Below are 19411 nucleotides of genomic sequence, written 5' to 3' on the forward strand. Positions count from 1 at the left end.
ATAGTATGTGTTTGTGTTGTTGTGTGTATTTATTATCCAGTTAACACAGCAGAGCTCCAATGTTTAAGGTATGTTTGTGTCTGTGTTTGTGCATGCTACTCATTTACACGTCTATGGAGAGTGAGATGGTGTGTGTTTGTGTGTGTGTGGGTGAGTGATCTCATCAGATCCCTGTTCAGAGAAGCAGATGGCGGTGATTGTCTTGGCAAACAATTAAAAAAAAAAAAAAAACTCTGCTGGGATAACTGACTGTAAAATGACTTGCACTCACACACACATACACAATCTAAACTATGCTCAGACAAACTATTAGTAATTATCACAACAGTTACTCCTGACTGTGAAGCAGCCTAACATGCGCGCACACACACACACACACACACACACACACACACACACACACACACACACACACACACATACATACTCACTCTCTCTCAGCGGGCAGGGAGGCCACACTGTGCTGTGTGAGTACCAACCCCGAAGTGTGTGTTCATTGTGAGATTTATGAAATCTACTGTACATTTGGAATAACCTGCAGGCAAGTATGTAGCATAGGTATGCTTATATTTCATACTTGTAATATCTTTGTGTATTATGTGGATAAAATGTTAAATCACAGTATATTCAATTTTATGTTGCGATATCGATATACTATATCATGATATAGTACATTTTTGGGGAATTCAATAAAGACATTGTTTATAGACAAAATATTGAGATGAGAATCTATGTTTATAGCTAATATAGTGGATGAAATATTTGTCAAATCAAGGTTCTTCATCATCTTGATGCAAAAAGCCTGTAAGTCAATGTTGCCGTAACACAGTCCAGCTCATTGATTTTCAGCACTGCCCACAGTGGCCTAATACAACCAGAGATGTTGAAAGAATAGATATTCCTGTATTAGAGATACAGGTATTTATTCTACAGTGATACTAACAGTTACAAGGCTGAAAATTGTGTGCAAGTGAAAAAGTGAAAGGGAAAATGGACAGCAAAGGAAATGTTGCTAAAAAGGTAATACACATTTTCAAAGCATATGAAATTCCTCTGAATCATGTCACCTTTGTTATTCTTCTGACTTTGTTTTCCAGGGAGCTGTATATGAGAAACTTTTTATTAATTGTGAATGTTCCCCTACACAGATCCAGCTGCCCTACAGTATTCAAATGTTGACATTTAGTCTCTTGGAGTGTCCTTTTTAAAAGCACCTCAACCCTGTTTGTCAAGGGAGGGAAACAGCTTCACGTTGCACTTTATTTTGGGATTTAAACAGTTTTCTGGCCACAAAATCTGCACTCAAACACTTCCCCCACTCCTAAGCACTTAAACCTTCAGTAAAAGTCATACATCAATCTGTCACTGCTAGAAGCTTCCTTAGTGTTTTTGTTACCAACATTGCAACAACTACTTGTTGATGACTAATCTGTTGAGACTACACCGAACACCATTATGTGTTACCCTCACCTCTGCCTTTCACAAATAAACACAGAATATGTGATTCTAATGACTTGATGGCTGACATGTATGTAATTACATGTTGAATCACACAGAGCCATGTTTAAACATATAAAAACATTTCAACCACAGGCATATGCATTTTTAAACCATTACAAAGGACAATTTCAAGTAATGAGGACAATTTAATATTGTAGGTCTTAATGATCTGTTTGTATCATCTCTTAAGCTGCACTCACTGCATTAGTCAGTCTCTTCAGTCATTTGGACAAGGGAGTAATAAACTTTCCCAACTTGCCAGCGAAACTGGGAATTCAACCCTGGTTCGTTAAAATCTCCATCTACTCTTAATCTATAGGAGTCTATTAGAAATAGGTCAGCACTTCATTCTTCGTTCCAGATCAATAAATTATGAGATTGAGATCTCAGGCATTCCTTGGTATTCTTGTAATTTTCTATATATGCAAACAACCTGTTTTTCCATGTGATAAATGATTTATATATTATTGATTTCCTCATAACATAATGAGCTCATTAGATAAGTGGGACAACTGCAGACTGTTGAAATGTAGACTTTTAAAAAATGTGAAATACAGTGTGTTGAGTACCTGATGGGTTCCTGACAGAAAACAGAAGATATTCTGTGTGTTTAGGTGGTCTGTGTTAATTTGTTTAATGATGCTGAAAGGAGTAGTCAATTAATCAATAAGTTTGTCAACAGAAAGGTAATCAATAATTTTGATAATCGATTAAGTCATTTATTGGAAAAAAAATCTGCCAAACATTTTCTGGTTCTAGCTTCTCCAGTATGAAGGTTTGCTGCTTTTCTTTCTTTTCTCCACCTTGTTTAATATAATTGTAAATGAATTATCTTTGTGTTTTGTGCTGTTGTTTGGAAAAAATTGATATTTGAAGACCTCACCTTTAGCTGTTGTGATGTGTGTTTTTCTGACATTTTATCAACGAAAACAGTAATTGACAGATTCATTGATAATGAAAATAAGTGTTAGTTGTACTGTAGCCCTAGTGTTTAGGTAATTATGTAGTCAAAGAGTGGGTGGCTGTGCTCTGTCTCTATGTCTAAATCTTTTTCTCTCTCCCTCAAACCCTCCTCTTCCTTTCCTCACACACACTTGGACACATCTGGATTTACCAAAATATTATTTTGCTGACATATAACATCACCTCTGAACTGGTTAGGGTTCAGTATCTTGCTCAAGGACACTTCAGTTGTATCTTGGTCTTCCAACTCCTGAAGCTGTTGCCTCACAAGCCACTGTGATGTTTTTCTTTTTAGATGCTGTTCTGTGTAATAACCCTGTTGTTTTTTCTTCACCCTCTTCTCTGTGTATGTTTGTTTCCTTCCTTATTTCATTCTGTCTTTCATTCTTTTTTTCTTTGTCTCCTCCACCACCGTCTGTCTGTTCTGTTCTGTGTTTGCAGGTCTTCCATTACTACGCACCAGTTTTAGATTTGGTTCAGCTGGTTAATCTGTCAGACCTGCCCAGCTTTCTGATGTCCAGAACCCAGTTTGAACTGTATCCTCATATCTCCATCCACATTGAAATGGACCCACTTGAAACAGCTAGACTGCTTCTACTGTTTTTACTGCAGCCCCCTAGAAATGTTCCTGTCTCAAAAGGTGGATAGTAACACCTACTCCTCAATATTGTATTGTTCCTTCACCACCAACAAACAGAAGCCTGTCTAGGAAGTCGATGAAAGCTAAACTTCTGTTGGACCAGCTGAGGTCCCTGCGTGGAAAGGTATTGACCCCTAAGCTTTGCTCTTATACTTACAAATATTGGAAAACATCTGCCATAGAATTATGTAATTTCCAATTATGTAAATTCATTGCAATTGAACTTAGATTTCTGCTTGTGAAGGAAATCTGTTTACTTTAGTCCCCAGTCAAATGTATATAGGAGAAGATGCGTATACGATTCATCTTCTATGTCTATGTGTGTATGTTTATTTTTATCTACTGTGTTTCTATCTCCAGGTTGGAGCATTGTTCAGCCTGTCCTGTATAATCACCCCCATCGCCCAGCCCGCAGCCAGCCAACTCAGCTCTCAGCGCTGGAGAGAGTCTATAGCCAGGAGACCAAAGTCCTTACCTGGTAAGACTGTTTTTTTTTTTTTTTTTTTTTTTTTGTTGTTGTTTTTTTTCAAGCCCTTTTTAAATGGATGACTGTTTGGCAGCAATATATGGTATATTAAGATATAATTATGACATGTGATAAGTAGAAATGTATGGATGAAATTAGCGTAATATAAAAAGTGAAATTAATTCTTCGTTGCAGCAGCAAAGCCTAGGAAAAAATGGGATGAAAAAACATACTGAGAGTGTAGCAGATATTATAATAAAACAAGTTTGTAAAATATGAAAAAGTGAAATTCCTCTTCCGTTGAGGATTAACTCTAGATGTTATCTCTCTCCTTCTGTCTGTACCTTGTAGTGCCTGACGTAGAGGTGAAAGGTGAGAGCGCTCACTACTTCCTGTTGGTCCAGGGCTCAGATGATATTGGTTGTGGCGCCTGCAGGGTGAAGATGTTGCACTCAGACAGTCAAATCAATGGAGCGGCTGCCATGGCAACTGTCTCCGGGTTACTGAGAGAGAAGTCTCTGTCATCATCAGGTATATTATGTTGTCATGTTTGTAGAGTAGCGTGTGTGTATTTCTGTGTGTGAATGTCAATTTAATTTGCTAAACCCTTGAATCGCAGCCTCTCAACCTGATAGTCTGTTTGAGAGATTGAGAAAGAGATAAAAACCTTTTATCTAACTTGATCAAATTTTTTTCCAGATGTTGTACTGTAGGAGTTTTCACAGTCTGACACTGTGGGCCCCCCATCCTTCCCCATCCTGCCTTAGTAATGTCAAAAAATGTTGATAGTGCGACCTGAAAAATTATATTAATGGATTTTGTCACTCCTGTTATTATTCTTTGTCTTTCTTCTTTGGCAGATAATCATGCTCTCTAGTTCCAAGTTTTGGAACTATTGTTCCCATAATGCCTTGGGGGATGTTAAAAGGAAATCCAATGTTACCATGAGTTATCTGTGGGCTACAACATATATTTCTTTACATTTTGGCAACGTGGCACCAAAAGTATGCCGAATTAGCTATTTGTAGTTGCTGTTTGCAATGTACCCATGGACGTACAGACAACTATCAATGAATTACTTTGATACTGGAGAAAACTCCAGGTAAGTTCTGTTATAAGGAGCGTCTTTTTTCTACCATATTTAACTGATATATGCACACTTATTTATTCACACTGAATCTAAAAATATGTAAATCATGTCTATGTGTGTTGATTTGCCTGAGTTATGACTCAAAGAAGGAGTACTAATTTTGATGCTGAAGGGTTTTTAAGTAAGTCTTAATTGTCTCCATGAGCTATGTGTCACAGCCACTACTGCAGCTCCAACTGCTGACTGTGTTGGTGAGCGGGTCAAATCAGCGGTCCAAACTACAATAACTAACTTTGTTTTTAGAACTCCAACATGCACCTGAGCCTTCCACCTCACACAGTATCTTTGATGTCTCTCCTACCGCACCCCTCTTGGGAGTTGCCTCACAGTTTGAAAACCTCTGTTGTACTGTAATCAAATTTAAAGAGCACTCTTGTATTTTATCAACATTTTGGAGGTTTGGGAACATCTAGCAGTAATTTGTGTTCTGCTATATTGTAAAGAAAAGCCCATAAAGTGCGTAGTGTCTCTTAAAGCTGCTCCTCAGCTTGATTGGAGAAGAAGCCCTTCTGGCTTCATTGACAGAAGTTGAGGGGTTGTCATTTTTCATCAGGCTAGCCTGTATTACAAAAACTGATAGTCTACAAGACTATTGGCCATCCTGTCTCCAGAGATTTTCTTTATTTGGGCTACATGTCTCTCTTTTACCACCTCTTCCTCCTCCTTCACCATTTCTCCTCCCTCCTCTCTCACAGCACTGGCCATTGTGACTGTGCTGTCAAGGATTTCCTGATCTTTGTCACTAAAATATTAAGAACAATCAATTAAAGATCAAAGGAGTGAGAAAGGGTATTGAAGGGACAGATGGATTGGCAGAGAGAGAAAGAAGGTGATGAGGAGGAATGGAGTGAAGGTATAGATAGATGGTGGTTGAACTGGATGGATGATAGGAACAAAAAGCTTTGCTGGTTATGGGTGACTAGAAGGGCAGACAATTGTTTGTTTTGTTCCCTAAACTTAAAGCTTCTTTCCTGATAAAAGTCCTTCATTGTTCTTGGGCTTTATATGATATTCAAGAGATCTACTGTAGTGTTTTCTCCTGAGAGTTCCTGCTGCTTTTAACCTTATATGCAACCTTCAGGAGACATTTTTGAAATACTTTTTAATGCAGAGCAAGACTATTAAAGGTGCCCTAACTGCTACAATGACACAGCATGAGCACAGCACTCACCTGAGGGGTGTTGCACCTGAACAAAAGCATGAAATACTCAATATACCTTTGTGTCCTGTAACAGGTTTCTGTGTGAGTTTCAAGTCTCTTTTGCCAGCAAAGATGTTACAATTTTCATTAATCAACCACGTGTTTACTGCAAAGTAATGATGCAGCAATCTTAGGTTTATCTTGTTGTTCAGTGGTACCTAAACCTTTACTTTATGATGCCTTAAAATGGAACATGGTCTGCTTGTGACCCCTTGTAACATTTGCATATGTGTATGAGTTGAGAATAATTCCACCCAAGAGTGATATTTTGTTCTCTCTCTGATTGTTTAATTATTTTTTTTTAGAGACTTGAAGAGGTAACCAAGCAATGATGAGAGAAAAGTCAGAAAAAAATACATTATTTTGTGTAGCAGAACTATGTTTTGTCTTTCTTTCCTCTCCTGATAATCATCTCGCGACCTCAGGTTTATATTTTGACACCTTAGAGGCGCCCCGACCCCCAGGCTGGGAACCACTATACTAATCCATAGAATGAATTTTAGATAAGAATATTTGTAGGAGGAAAAGTTGAGAAGGTAGTACAATCTTAGTTTTTGTCAGCCATGTTAAAGCAATGAATCCAAAATAGCAATTTTACCCCGTTTTACTGCCTTTGCAGTTGCCTTTGGGTTGATCCTACAACCATAATATTAAACATCTAACACAATAGCAAATGTTGCGATTTCTGTTGAAAAGGTCTTCACCTAGATACTTAAAGGGGTAGATGAGCAATGTATTGTACTTCAATAAAGTTTGGGGATTTATGAGGGACAGATTGAGAATAGGTCAAAATCGAAGCAGCAGATGCAGAGAAATGCTGATTTTCAGTCGCTATTATGGGTCAAGTTCCAAAACACTGGACCCTTCAACCCTCATAATGCAACTCAATGGCGTCTTTGATTAGACTGTCCCTGCCTGTTAAATCCCCATGCCCTGAGTTTTTAATGCAGGTTTTCTACAATATTTGAAGTAAACTGACCTTTTTGTGTAAAATCGGTGGAGTGCCCCATAAACTCTCTGTTGCCCCTCATCCCACTAGAGAAATATCAAAATGTTCTACGAGTTCCACTCCAAACAATACACAATTGAAGTTTGCAAATGATCTAATAATTCCCTCTTTTTTCCATTCAATACTTCTCTCTCTTTAACCAGGAGGAGCTGTAGGCAACATCCTCTGCCCTCTGCCCTGTCTCCAAGGAGACGGTCTGCTGAAGAGAGAGAGGAAGGTGACCCAGGTCCAGACACTGGTGCTCAAAGAATATCTCAGTAAGTACTACATGTAAAGAGCTCCTGTAATGGAAAACACATATCAGAATATATACATAGTTCTGGGAACAAAAAGTAGGTGGTGTACAAGTTGAACATTATGTAGACACTACAGAAAACGATTGCACACTGTTGTAATCAAACAGATTTCTTCACCATTTCTGTTGTATTTTAGTACTACCGTTGTGCTTTTATTAATTGCTTGCATGCTAATGTATGATAATAACAAAGACAAGCCCTCAGAACAGCACCTTGAGCTCACTAAGATATGTCAATCAAAATGTTATGCCCCCAAGCAGGATGGGGAAGCGACCTCTCACAGAACAGTAGAGGAGAGAACAGATTTGGGAGTTTTATGAGAACAGCTTTTTCACATAACAGGCACACATAACATATTTTTACTTGTCTAATAATAATGTATCTTCTCATCAGGAACATTGTTTGACAAAAACAAAGTTATTATCCACTTCATGTTGACTTAAATGACAGACACGCATACATAAACCTGGTTGACACTGCACACTGTTCAGCAATCATTTTTACAGTATGATGGGGATTATTTGAGAAGGATGTGTTTGCCTAATGTCACTAACCCTTTCCTGACCCTTAAGATGTCTGCGGGCTCACATCTCTCTTTAATTAATCCTTTTCACCATCTCATCATCTTCATCGTTATCCATACTGACACAACCACTCTGGCCTAATATAAAATCTGAGTCTTCATGATTTAGAGATCAGAAACAGGTAATAAAAACTACAAATACATTAATCTCATTTGGTAAATTTAATAGGGCTAAAATAATGAGTGGATTAACTGTTCATGTGAAGATTTGCTGCTTTTTTCTTTTTAATTCTATAGTAAATTTAATAACTTTAGGGTTTGTAATGTTGGTCAGCTAAAACAAGAAATGTGAATGTATCATTTTGGGCTCTGGGCAATTGCAATGGATATTTTTCAATATTTTCTCACATTTTATTGTCAAAACAATCAATTATTAATTTAGAAAATTGGCAGTCAATAATGAAAATAGTCATTAGTTGGAGCTTTACATTTATAACATAATACATTTTTTATACATAATGTAGTCATTTAAAAATACTTTATTTGAAACTAGAACCAGACCAACAGTGTACATGTCAGCTTTATTCAGTCACCTGCTGGTAGAAAAAAAATGACAGGAGTCCTCAGTGTTGACTCCTAATATAAATTCAATTGAGATCAAATGTCAGTCATTAAGATGTGTATTCATACCGGAGACAAAGACAAATGGACGGAACAGGCATATCAACTGTCGGGGCCACTCAGAGCTTCCTGAACTGTCGTCAGTTTGAACTCTCAGCTCTCTCCAGCGCTCAGCACAGGCTGGCGCATAGAAAGACTCTGTTGAAGTATCATTATTTTACAGACACACATAATGTCCCCTTGGCAGGCGAAGATAGTGAAACACCAGTGGAGTGGAGCCAGATTAAAGGAAGTGGAGTGAAATTCTTCAGACTTGAGAAAAAGCAATAGGCCGGTTCTATGAAAAGGCCGTGAGCAGAATGAAGAATCCTGACAGACCACAGGCCTTAATGAAATTCATTGCAGTATATTCTGACTTGGCATTAAATCGGGAAAAGGCATGTCCTTATAAGCTGCAGAAGTTAGAAGTACTGTTGGAAGTTTTTCTGATTTTCTGTGTTGTGTGTGTGTGTGTGTGTGTGTGTGTGTGTGTGTGTGTGTGTGTTCTTATATACCGGTGGGGACTTTAACCTGAATGCACACTAACCCATGGGGACTTCTGTCACCGTGGGGACAAAAATTGAGGTTCCCATAGGTAGACCCACGCAGAGGTTCATGCGTGTGTGCACAATCATGGATCTGTCTGTTGTCTTATAGGCTGTAATCAGTCTGTGTGATGTCATGCGTGTGTGTGCCAAGGACTCCATTTATCATTTTTCTCCAAGTTTCCATTTCACTGGATATCTAACTCTCAATCATTTCTAATGTAACGGGAAGCTTTTTTAAATTGCCCCATGTCACTATGCAGATTTTATTGACAATGGACTTTCCTTTTTTTCTGCTTAATAAACCAATACTATAAAAATGTCCTATCATTTCACCTGCCCATCTTTGCCCTTTGGGCACCTCTTCAAAATGTCCAGAGAGAGAGTTTGAGAGCATTTGCTATTTCACTAAAAAGCTAAGCCTGCATAAGATTTTCAATGTATTAAATATGTATTAATTATCATTTAATACAACTGCTTCTGTAAAGCCGGAGCCACCCATTGCATAATTGCTGCTTATTGAAAGCTTTCACACCAAAATTCAATCCAAAAGCAATTGTACTGTATGTTACTGAGCAGTATTACCTTAAATCCATATCATGGTTAGTTGTCATATTTACCTCAGTAAGGAGGTAACTGCATTAAAGAGAGTCTACAAATGACAGCCTTTATGAATAAATAAATGTACTTAAAATAAAATTAATCAAATTACATTAGGTCCGTGAGAAGTTCAGGATGTCTGTTTCGGTTGGTTTATCACAACCATATGCATTGATGTTATTTGCATACCTGCCAACATTTAGGTTTTTACCCTGACTATGGCCAGGTTGCGGTGACAGATGGGTTGAAATTAGTTAGTGTTAGTAGTGTGTGTGGATTGTGTTTCATAGACTACGTGGCAACTTGGGTAATGTGCAAATGCAAATTTTGGGAGTTTCCCGGGTGAAACAACAAAACGGGAGGGTACCGGAAGATGGCCTTGAAATACGGGAGAAATGTGGGTAAAATGGGAGTGTTGGCCATTATGTATTTGGGACTACCAACATGTATAATTACCCAGTGCTTTTTTGAAATAAAACTAAAACTAATTGTGAACCAAAAACTAAATCTGAGATGTTGCCAAAATGAAAACCAGCCTCTGTTTGTGTGTCCAGGACAGAAGGAAGAAGCATCGGCCCCAACCTCAATACCTGTCAATGACTTGAAGGTCATTCTGAGTCTGGCCAGGGAGCAGTATCTGAAGATTATTGACTCCACTCTGCCTTCTGCTGCCACCTGTCTGACAGATGAGCAGGAGGGCACAGCGGCCAAGAACTCGGGTATGGACTAAGAAAGAGACAAAAAACAAGCCAACAGTATTTTCACATCTATTTAAAGCTACAGTAGATACATACACAGTGTAAATTTGTCAGTAGGCTGGTCAATCTTTCACAATGGAACCCCTACCACCCACAGACAACCTTTTCCTACATCACCCTGTGATATTAAATGTATATGTGTTAATAGAGGATTTTATTTATGATGTATTTGCCAGCGATGGTGGCTTTTGAAGCCATTTTACCACCGGTTTGTTGATCCTTCCTGTAGTTCTTTATACCAAGTGGGAAATATCGTCATCAGAATTACAACTACGAGACTGACATGAAAGTTTTTTTTTTGAGACGGCTGCTTATAATTACGGTCCGATCGATATAACTTGAATGCGGCATGTAAACCATGAGATTCAAGAATAATATGAGACAGAAAGAAGCATTCACCTGCTGTCAGCTTACTAATCTAACCATTGCTGTACAACAGACCATGTGACATTAGATTAAAGGGAGCATTGACTATGATACATCAGATACTGGGGACCTATATAATGATAGTTATGCACATATAAAACTCATTGTACTCAAATTATGGGATTTACAAATGTTAATTGGCCTTAGATTATTCAGCCAATGTAAAGATATACGCGGAGTGAACAGCACAATGTAAATCTCACAATACAGTGTGCAAAAATCCACACATGACATCAAGGAAACCAATGTCTTCCCATTTTCCAAAGCATATATTCTTGCCTGTGAATTGTTACACAGCAGTGCACAGTCATAGGATGACAGTTTTAGGAAACAATGTCAGCTAATAATACGCAAATAAATAAAAAAGTAATAAAACAAGTTCCAGCCTGCAGCTAGAGCTAAATGTGCACAGTAAATGTATGCATGCATGTCAAGTAGTTTTCATGTAATAAATGCTGTGACATTATTTGACAATTGTTTTTGGCATTTCTGTGTTACTAGATTGAGGCATTGTCTCAGCAAGTGTAATTGTATTAGAATAGACAGGTCTAATAGACTGATTTCATGTTCTGTACCATTTACATGTATTTAGCTCTCCAGGACTTCACATAAAGGACATACTGGAATTTCATAAGCGGTGAGCCAGTAAGCTTCAAAAGCAGAAGTGATGATAGGTATAAACATGTAGAGACATACATTCTATGTGGCAAATCAGGTTATTTTTCCCATAATCCTTGCTCACCCTCTGCTCTGGAGATGGGAATGTCATTCACAGCAATAAACAGGTCTGCAAACCATTAGGAATGTCTTTTGCATTTGTGTATCTGCATCGCCTAAAGGTGTGAATGACTTTATGTGGGCTGTCAAACCACTGGCAGAGAGCATCAGTCTCTTAGTATAATACACTTACAACCTCAGGCCATTGCTTCATCTCCTCTGTTTACAGTTTCATCACATTTCTGTCCTCCTTGAGATAACATACAATCTTCCTGTCCAAACACAAGAAAAATGCAGAGCGATGATATTTTGGACGTTGTGATTTCATCTGTTCAGGTTTCTGTCTGCCAAGAGTTAAGTGTGCTGACCTGGCTCAAGTGAATGTTGGGATACAGTAACTCTTGCAATCCATCATACAGTACATGGTGCCCACGTTGCCTGTGCCTGTATACTGGGTAGTTTCTCCACTGTCCTACAACATAATGCCACCCTTATAATGTCTTACTGATTTTTCCCGGCAGCACTTAACTCTGTTTCCTTTGAGGTACTCTAAATGCTCATCCATCAGCATTTTAAAATTATTGTGAACTCCTGCTTATGGGTCAAGCAGTTTTTGAATAAAAGGAGACAATTACACTTTTCAACTACTGGTCATATTTTCAATCATTGCCTTGCGGATAAACAAAAATTAAGGACCGATATTAAGAGATTCTGGTTCTTGCTTGAAGGAATTCCCAAATTAACCAGAGGGAACAACAACTCTGACCAACTAAGGCTTGTTGTTTGGTCATTGTAGGCTTTCAGACCGCTTCCCATCTGCAAGCTGACTGGCCTGAGAGGAGCGTCCTCCAAAACATGGAGAACCTGCAGAGGAGACGACAGAAGAGGAGGTAAATGAGATTTAAATAGACATATGACAATTCTGTGTTCTTAATATACTGTATTTGATCTACACTGTAGATGTGTTGTGTGTCTTAGGTTTTTAGGTCCTGGCTCGAGTGACAGTCTGCTGGGTCCTAAAGACAGTCAAAAGGGCTCTTCTGCTTTACTGGACGCCAGAGAACTTCTAAAACACTTCACATCTGATGGCCTGCCTACTGCAGAGCTGCAACCACTGGTTATCAACAGAGGGTAGGTTCAGTCATCTTTCCCAGCTCAATGCTGGGTACCACCTTGACATGAAACTTTAGATATCACTTGTCTGGCTCCGTGAATTGGACTTTTCAAAGTGAGCACTGACTGAAGCTTATGCATATACTGTAGACAACGAACACAAAGATGGTCATGAAACAAGGCAAGTGACTCAATCAGTACAGAAAAAAATCCTGATTTACAAATGAACATACACATACTGTAGTCAGTTAAACAGTATCTGGTTCGGATTGACAAACAGTTAATGAGGCCATAATGAGGATTTGATTATGATCATTAGCCTGCTACAGTGAGCTTACAACCTTTCTAGAAAAATTATTGAGTTGGGTTGAAAAAAAAACATTCTGGAGCAGAGCAGTCGACAGTTAGTGCTAATACTTTTGTCAGGCCAAACTGTGTGTGTTTTAATTAGTGGCATTTGTATTTGTGGTTTAATGAAGAGAAAGTTAAATTGATTCATTTTCTTTGACAAACTGTTAATTGTCCTCCCTCCCTCTCTCTTTCTCCGTCCCCCTCCCCTACTCTCTTTGTCTTCCACATTCTCTTTCTGTTCAGTTATAATGTGTTTCAGTTGTCATCAGACCTTTCTCCCAGGAGAGTCAGCCAGATGCCCTTCAACAAAGCCTCTGCCTCGCATTACCATGGCATAGAGTAAGTTTCTACAAACTATACAGCGACTGTTCAGCTACAGTTACTGGTATTTTACAGTACAGGCAGCTATGAAAAATGTGTTATGATCGGTAGATCCTCAGACAGTAATTAGCCACATCAGTCTCCATTACTTCTTTATTTATTTATTATTATTATTATTATTATTACAGTTTGTAATTTGATTTTTTTGTTCATCTAGGTTCTGCCTTGACAACCAGCGGTCCTTGGACCGGGACCAGGCCTTTGTAAAACTCCAGTCCCGTCTGATTCGGTACGAGACCCAAACCACCTGCTCCAAGGAGCCTTGTGCCCTCCCCTTCGCCCTCAGCCCCGCCCCCTCCCCTGCTGTGATATCAGAACCAGGAAGTGTGCCTGACGGAGAGACTCTGCAGAACGCTGATGTAGCACGACTCAAGCGCAAGTCATGGGACACGGACATTTTCGGAGGTTATCCTCGCAAGAGGTATGATGATGGTGTATGTTGCTCCTGGTTAGCAGCAAGAAGTGTATGAATAGATAAATACGTTGATGGGTGGATCTTGGGGTTGTGGTTGTGGTACGTGGAATGTCGTCACTTAAGTGTTAGTAATGTTCGCCATTTTTGTGCCGTTGTGTTTGTCTGAATGGTCCAGGCTAGTGAAGTCAGAAAGCAGTGACTCCCTCTGTTCTCAGAGCAGTGGCAGCAGTGGGCCACACCCTGCCATTAGGTCTCTACGACAACAGCCGGGCAGATCCCACTCCACCTCCTCCTCCAATAGCCCTTCTGCCTCTTCAACAGCAAGACGGACATCCTCAGGTAAAACAAAAACACTCAACCTTAAACGGGAGGGTACAGTAGGTATGAGGACTACAGTAGGCACTTCATTTTCCACACGTGCACCACAGTGCGTGGTATTAATGATAGGACTATCTAAGAAACAACACTCTCAGTCTGTTGTAGTTGCACAGGTGCTAGAACTTCAAAACTGGCAAATATGCATGAAAGAGTCTGCACACCATTACTTATAACGTTTAAATAAAATGATGGTGTGCTACTAAGCCCTTGTTGTCAAACTGACTTCCTCTATGTCCATCAATTCAACATGACGTAATTCGTGTGTATGGAGTGGGGGGCAAGAAGGCCTGAGAAGACGCTAAGAACACAACTGATCTGGAAAATTGAACCCAACATTTATCCATGAACTCTTCTCAAAACAAATTTATATCATCATATATAATAAAATACTGAATTTTTATGGTGTATTTTAGAGGCTTAAAATGTCTTCTGAAATGTGATGATAGCATCACCAATTAAGCTATCCAATTATCATCTACAAATCCTTCCATATTAGAGAGGATTTGCAAATAATCTTTTATTTCAGATCCTAATTTTTTTAGAATGGATTTTATAAATATTTTTTAAATAAATTCCAATTAAACGGCAAGCCCTTCAAATTTATTAGGTTAAAACTTCTGAATGACCTGTTAAACTACTCTACAAATAAATGGATTCCAACTGTAGTGATTCTATACAGGAGAGCCGAAGACCACATTTGAGTTTGTTTAAAAGTTTGTTTGTTTGATATTATTTTATTACTTTATCTTATGATTATTTTCATTTGTTATTCGTTGATGTTTTTCTTTTAAGTCTTGTTCTACTCAGACATATGCTAAGGATTTGTGCTGTCATGATGGTAATGCCTTATTGTTCATTTCCCTGACATTGCTACCCAGGTTTGGTGACTCTTCCCTCTGCTGACAAACCTAAACCTCAACAGCAGAAAACACATCATGGAGAAACAGAGGACAAATCTGCCAAAGAGTCACGCTCCCAGAAACACAACAGAGTGAGTGTTTGTGTGTGTGATAATAATACTGCATTTCTCATATCTACTAGTCTGTGATTCATGTTAAAATTTCAGTATAATGATAAATAATTTTTCACCTGGTTAGCAAACGATCCTTAAAGGAAAACTATGGTTTTGTTTTTGCAGCTCTGGTCATTGGTTCTATCGGTTATGATTAGGAATGTGCCAGTATCAAATTTTCATGCTGCAATTATTGTGGCCAAAGAAATCACGGCTTTCACAATATTCATCAATCTTTCCTCAAAAACTATTATTGGAGCTGAAATATAATAAAATTACCTCACCCTATATTTGCCTTGGATTTCAAACTGAAAAGTGAACCGTATTGTGCACTTTTGTAGGCTCAACATCAAATACACTTTAAACAACATAAACAACGTGAGGAAGAACATAAAGTGCATGTTCTTGAGGCAACAAGTTTCATCTTTGTCAGTCATATATAACGCATGCTCTCTCTCTCTCACTTAATGTTACATTTGAGCACCTGAGTAAAATATTATCATAACCGATAGAAGCGATGGATGGAACCCCGAAAATAAAACCCAAGTTGTAATAAACCATAGTCTTTCTGTTATATTCACCTGTTTAGCAAGGAATTTTAAAAATACATTCTTTTACTTTTTCTACTAAAATCTGAAAACGTCTGAATGTGTAATTCCCCAATCCACCACAAATTTAACAGACACAGTGGCAGACAAACACACAACACACTCCCAGTCTTTCTACTACAGATGAGTTGTGCAACAGCTCCAGCAAAGATAAATGTTTTATGTTTTGCATGTGATCACTTTGAATGTGTGGGCTGCATTATAATGTCATGGCAGAAGCACTTTAAAAGCTATACCATTATCATATCATCTGCTGCCTGCCTCCACAGACACACACAGTTTTCACTGTCATCTTTCACATATTTGTGCAGTGTGCACAATGACAGAAACACATATGTGGACAAATGCACAATTGCACACACACACACACACTCGCACACCGTTTCCTCTGTCCCACGTACAGTTTACAATCTGCATCCCGACCTTGACTTGTTCTGATTTATGATTACTATGCAAACAGGCTTATCATCCAAACCCAAGTATAGGAAAGAACAGTTGGCCCTATTCAGAAATAATGATAGCAGTTTATTCAGGACAGAGATTAAAAGCTGCCTTTCCACTCCTCATGAGACTGAATGGCACTGATGAATCCTCACAATAATTTATGGTGCTTTCTCAGAACAGTCGCTGTGACAAGATTAAAGGCAGCTCTATATATTTCAGGAATGTGTTGTTCCTGTCGACTCTACCAGTACAATATTTGTATGTTTGTACCTGTGAGCTCACACTGTGAATGTAAAGGTGTGCAATCCTGTGTAAGGATGTCCCCAAAGTCAAGACATTTTGACATCCCTTCCTTTTAAAACGGGAGCCGTGCTAAAATTAGTTTCTCTGAACAGGGTTAGCGTCAGGTGGTTAGGGAATAAACACAGCTAGATTTAATGTTTTCACAATTGTGCTAATATTAAATTGTGTGTTTGTGTCTGTCTTTCGTGTCCTCAGATGCTGCTTGATGTAGTAGCTAAAACCCTCAAACACCACGGGATCACTGCCGAGCACGAGTGCTTTGAGGCCTGCAGCAAAAGACTGTTTGATATCTCGAAATTCTATCTCAAGGTTAGTCTTTTTACTGCCCATACACACACACACACACAGTCAGCGCTGTCCTCTCTTTGACAGTTCCTTTATTTGTGTGCTTCTATGCATCCAGGACTTGTACTGCAATTTTGACCATATGTTGTGTTTTGTTATAGACCCTTAAAACAAATTAGCACAATAATAGAACACCATTTGTAGTTTCTGCCAATACCCACATTTTCATCTGTTTTCTTTTGTGCCTCCTTGTAAATTGTAATCAGGTGTTTTTGTTTGATAGAATGTAAACAATGAGGTAAAACTGCCTAGCTTGCCAGCAGTGGTGGAAGTACTCAGTTCCTCCTTGCTCCTTTTTAATGTAGCAATACACAAATGTAAAAATTCTCTGTTACAAGTCAAAGGCTTTACTTAAAAGTACATAAGTGTTATCAGCAAAACATACTCAACATATCAAACGTTAAAGTACTGGTTATGCAGAATGGCCTCTTTCAAAGTGTTATTATTCACTATACTTTATATATTATATAATTTGATTATTATTACTGATGCATTAGCGTGTGTTTTGAAGTTATAGCTGGTTGAGGAGGAGCTCATTTTGTCTACTTTATATTCTGCTAGGTAGTGTAGGCGTGATATATATAATTTCTTTTGAGTGTTTGATCTAATCTAGATATTTTCTTTATTTAGATTAGTATTTTCATTTGCTAATTCTTTGTTTTATAAGAATTGGGCAGCACTGCAGGCACCAGCTTTATATAGGACCAGCATGCACCTGGGAGGGTCTATGGTGTTTTACCAGAGCAAGACAGGCAGAAGGAGCCATGATTTCTTTTAGGGCTGCACAATTAATCGAAATATTATCGAAATTGCAATATGGCCAAGTGCAATATCCAAATCGCAGAAGCTGCAATTTTTTGATAAAGGTAAAATAAATGACAAAACAGTATTATAATGAAATGCTGCAGAGATGCCCTGGCCTATAAATCTTGTTCTCCAGATGTAGGAAAACATGTTTGTTTGGTACAGACTCAACAACAAATGTCACATCATCTTGATTTTTAATCATGTTTTTTTTCTGTGAAAATGAAAATTGTGATGCAAAAATCACTTATCGTGAATCATATCGTAATATGTCAAAATAATTGCAATATGATTTTTACTATTTTTTTTTTTACCATATCGCGCAGCCCTAATTTCTTTATGAACTGCAAATAAACCTCAAGAAAAACACAAGCATTTGTTAATGGACAACTAACTTCTTTTGCCTGCATATAATTTATTCCTACGCTGCATCAGTGGGCTGATTTCAAGTGTTTATTTTGATTATGGACAAATAGCCACTATAGGTAGTTTAATTACAACTCATCATCATTTTTGTATGTAAAATCTTAATCTGTCACATAAATGTAGTGGGGGGGTTAGTGTTACAAATAACCCTATTTCTAGGGTTATTAAAATGTGTTCACTTCTGACCTAAAATGTTCGATTTGTATGATGTAATGCCCATGTGAATGTACCTTACTGCGTCAGTATGATCCTCCTCTTCTATTGTTTGATCCCAGGATCTGAAGACATCTCGGGGTTTGCATGATGAGATGAAGAAGGCAGCCAGCAGCAACGTTAAACAGGTAACACACACACATGGTTTAGTTCTCTTAAACCTGAATCTCCTGAAGTCACACTTTTTTAATCATATTTTCTGTTATTGTAGGTCACTGACTGGGTGTTGGAGAAGACCTCAAAGAAGTAAAGATGGCCTTGAAGAGTAAGTGGTGAAGAAAACGTCTCTTTTGATATGTGATTTTGTTTCATAGGTAAAAGAGGGTTCCACCTTTTTAAAAAAAAAAAAATTAAAAATAGCATCTTGTGTCACATTTCCACACATTTATCAGTGTTTGCATTTTAATCCTTTTAAATTGTTACATTAAGCCTGTTTTAATGAACCTAATCCTTTATTTAATTTTATTGTTTCTTTCACTAAGGCAATCATAAAATGACATACCATTTTTTTTCAGCTTGCATTGAGAGGCTAGGAGGGCTTCCATGTTGGCTTCAGGTCTTTGTAGCTGTTTTCAAGCAGAAGTTAAAATCCTTTCCCACTTTTTCAACAATTTTATGGCTTTGTGAATGTACATAATTTATCTTTACATTTTACTGTTTGTAACACAATAAAGTGTTTTTTAATCTTATTTTGTGCAGTGTAACTTCCTGTTACCTTCCTTAAAGTGTGTGTGTATGTGTGTTTAGAAAATGGTATGTGCGCAGTATGTGCTGTCTTTAAGAAATTGTATTACTTGGATGAATACGATGACTATACACAGACAGTTTCATTACTATGCACAAGAAGCAAATATCTGCGTATGGTGAGGATAGCTGGTGGACTGTTGTATGAACAGAAATAACTTACTTGTTTTTTGGTACTTAATTTGGTTTATAATGTACGGTAACACGTAACTTTACAGGTCCATAATTTCTTAATAATTTGTTCAAAAGTTTCCTGAAAAGAACAGGAATTTCCTACTCAGTTTGAGGGTATAAAAGGGGATGTAAACTGCATAAACTGACATTTTTAGTCCATATGTTTTTGTGGGAATGGACAGTGTGTGTATCCATCAGTGTGTGGGAGCAACACTGAATGTCAGGGTGAGTGCAGACAATAAAAGT

The 19411-nt window shown here is 38.1% G+C and overlaps 1 protein-coding gene across 1 annotated transcript in view; it reads left to right on the plus strand.

Annotated features, from left to right (window-relative positions):
* The window catches only part of LOC122881561 (MDM2 binding protein), a 30686-nt gene extending 11750 nt beyond the window's left edge, over positions 1–18936 (plus strand). The window contains exons 9-24 of the mRNA XM_044207890.1: positions 2905–2999; positions 3161–3227; positions 3464–3581; positions 3921–4100; positions 7073–7186; positions 10108–10272; positions 12251–12344; positions 12433–12585; positions 13162–13257; positions 13457–13720; positions 13890–14053; positions 14971–15083; positions 16655–16768; positions 18310–18375; positions 18459–18512; positions 18763–18936. Coding sequence (XP_044063825.1) covers positions 2905–2999; positions 3161–3227; positions 3464–3581; positions 3921–4100; positions 7073–7186; positions 10108–10272; positions 12251–12344; positions 12433–12585; positions 13162–13257; positions 13457–13720; positions 13890–14053; positions 14971–15083; positions 16655–16768; positions 18310–18375; positions 18459–18497 — 1842 coding nt within the window. The 3' untranslated portion in view covers positions 18498–18512; positions 18763–18936. The remainder of the gene's footprint in view (positions 1–2904; positions 3000–3160; positions 3228–3463; positions 3582–3920; positions 4101–7072; positions 7187–10107; positions 10273–12250; positions 12345–12432; positions 12586–13161; positions 13258–13456; positions 13721–13889; positions 14054–14970; positions 15084–16654; positions 16769–18309; positions 18376–18458; positions 18513–18762) is intronic.
* Positions 18937–19411: the final 475 nt, after the last annotated feature.

Source organism: Siniperca chuatsi, linkage group LG9 (assembly GCF_020085105.1).
Source record: "Siniperca chuatsi isolate FFG_IHB_CAS linkage group LG9, ASM2008510v1, whole genome shotgun sequence".
Classification (NCBI taxonomy): domain Eukaryota; kingdom Metazoa; phylum Chordata; class Actinopteri; order Centrarchiformes; family Sinipercidae; genus Siniperca; species Siniperca chuatsi.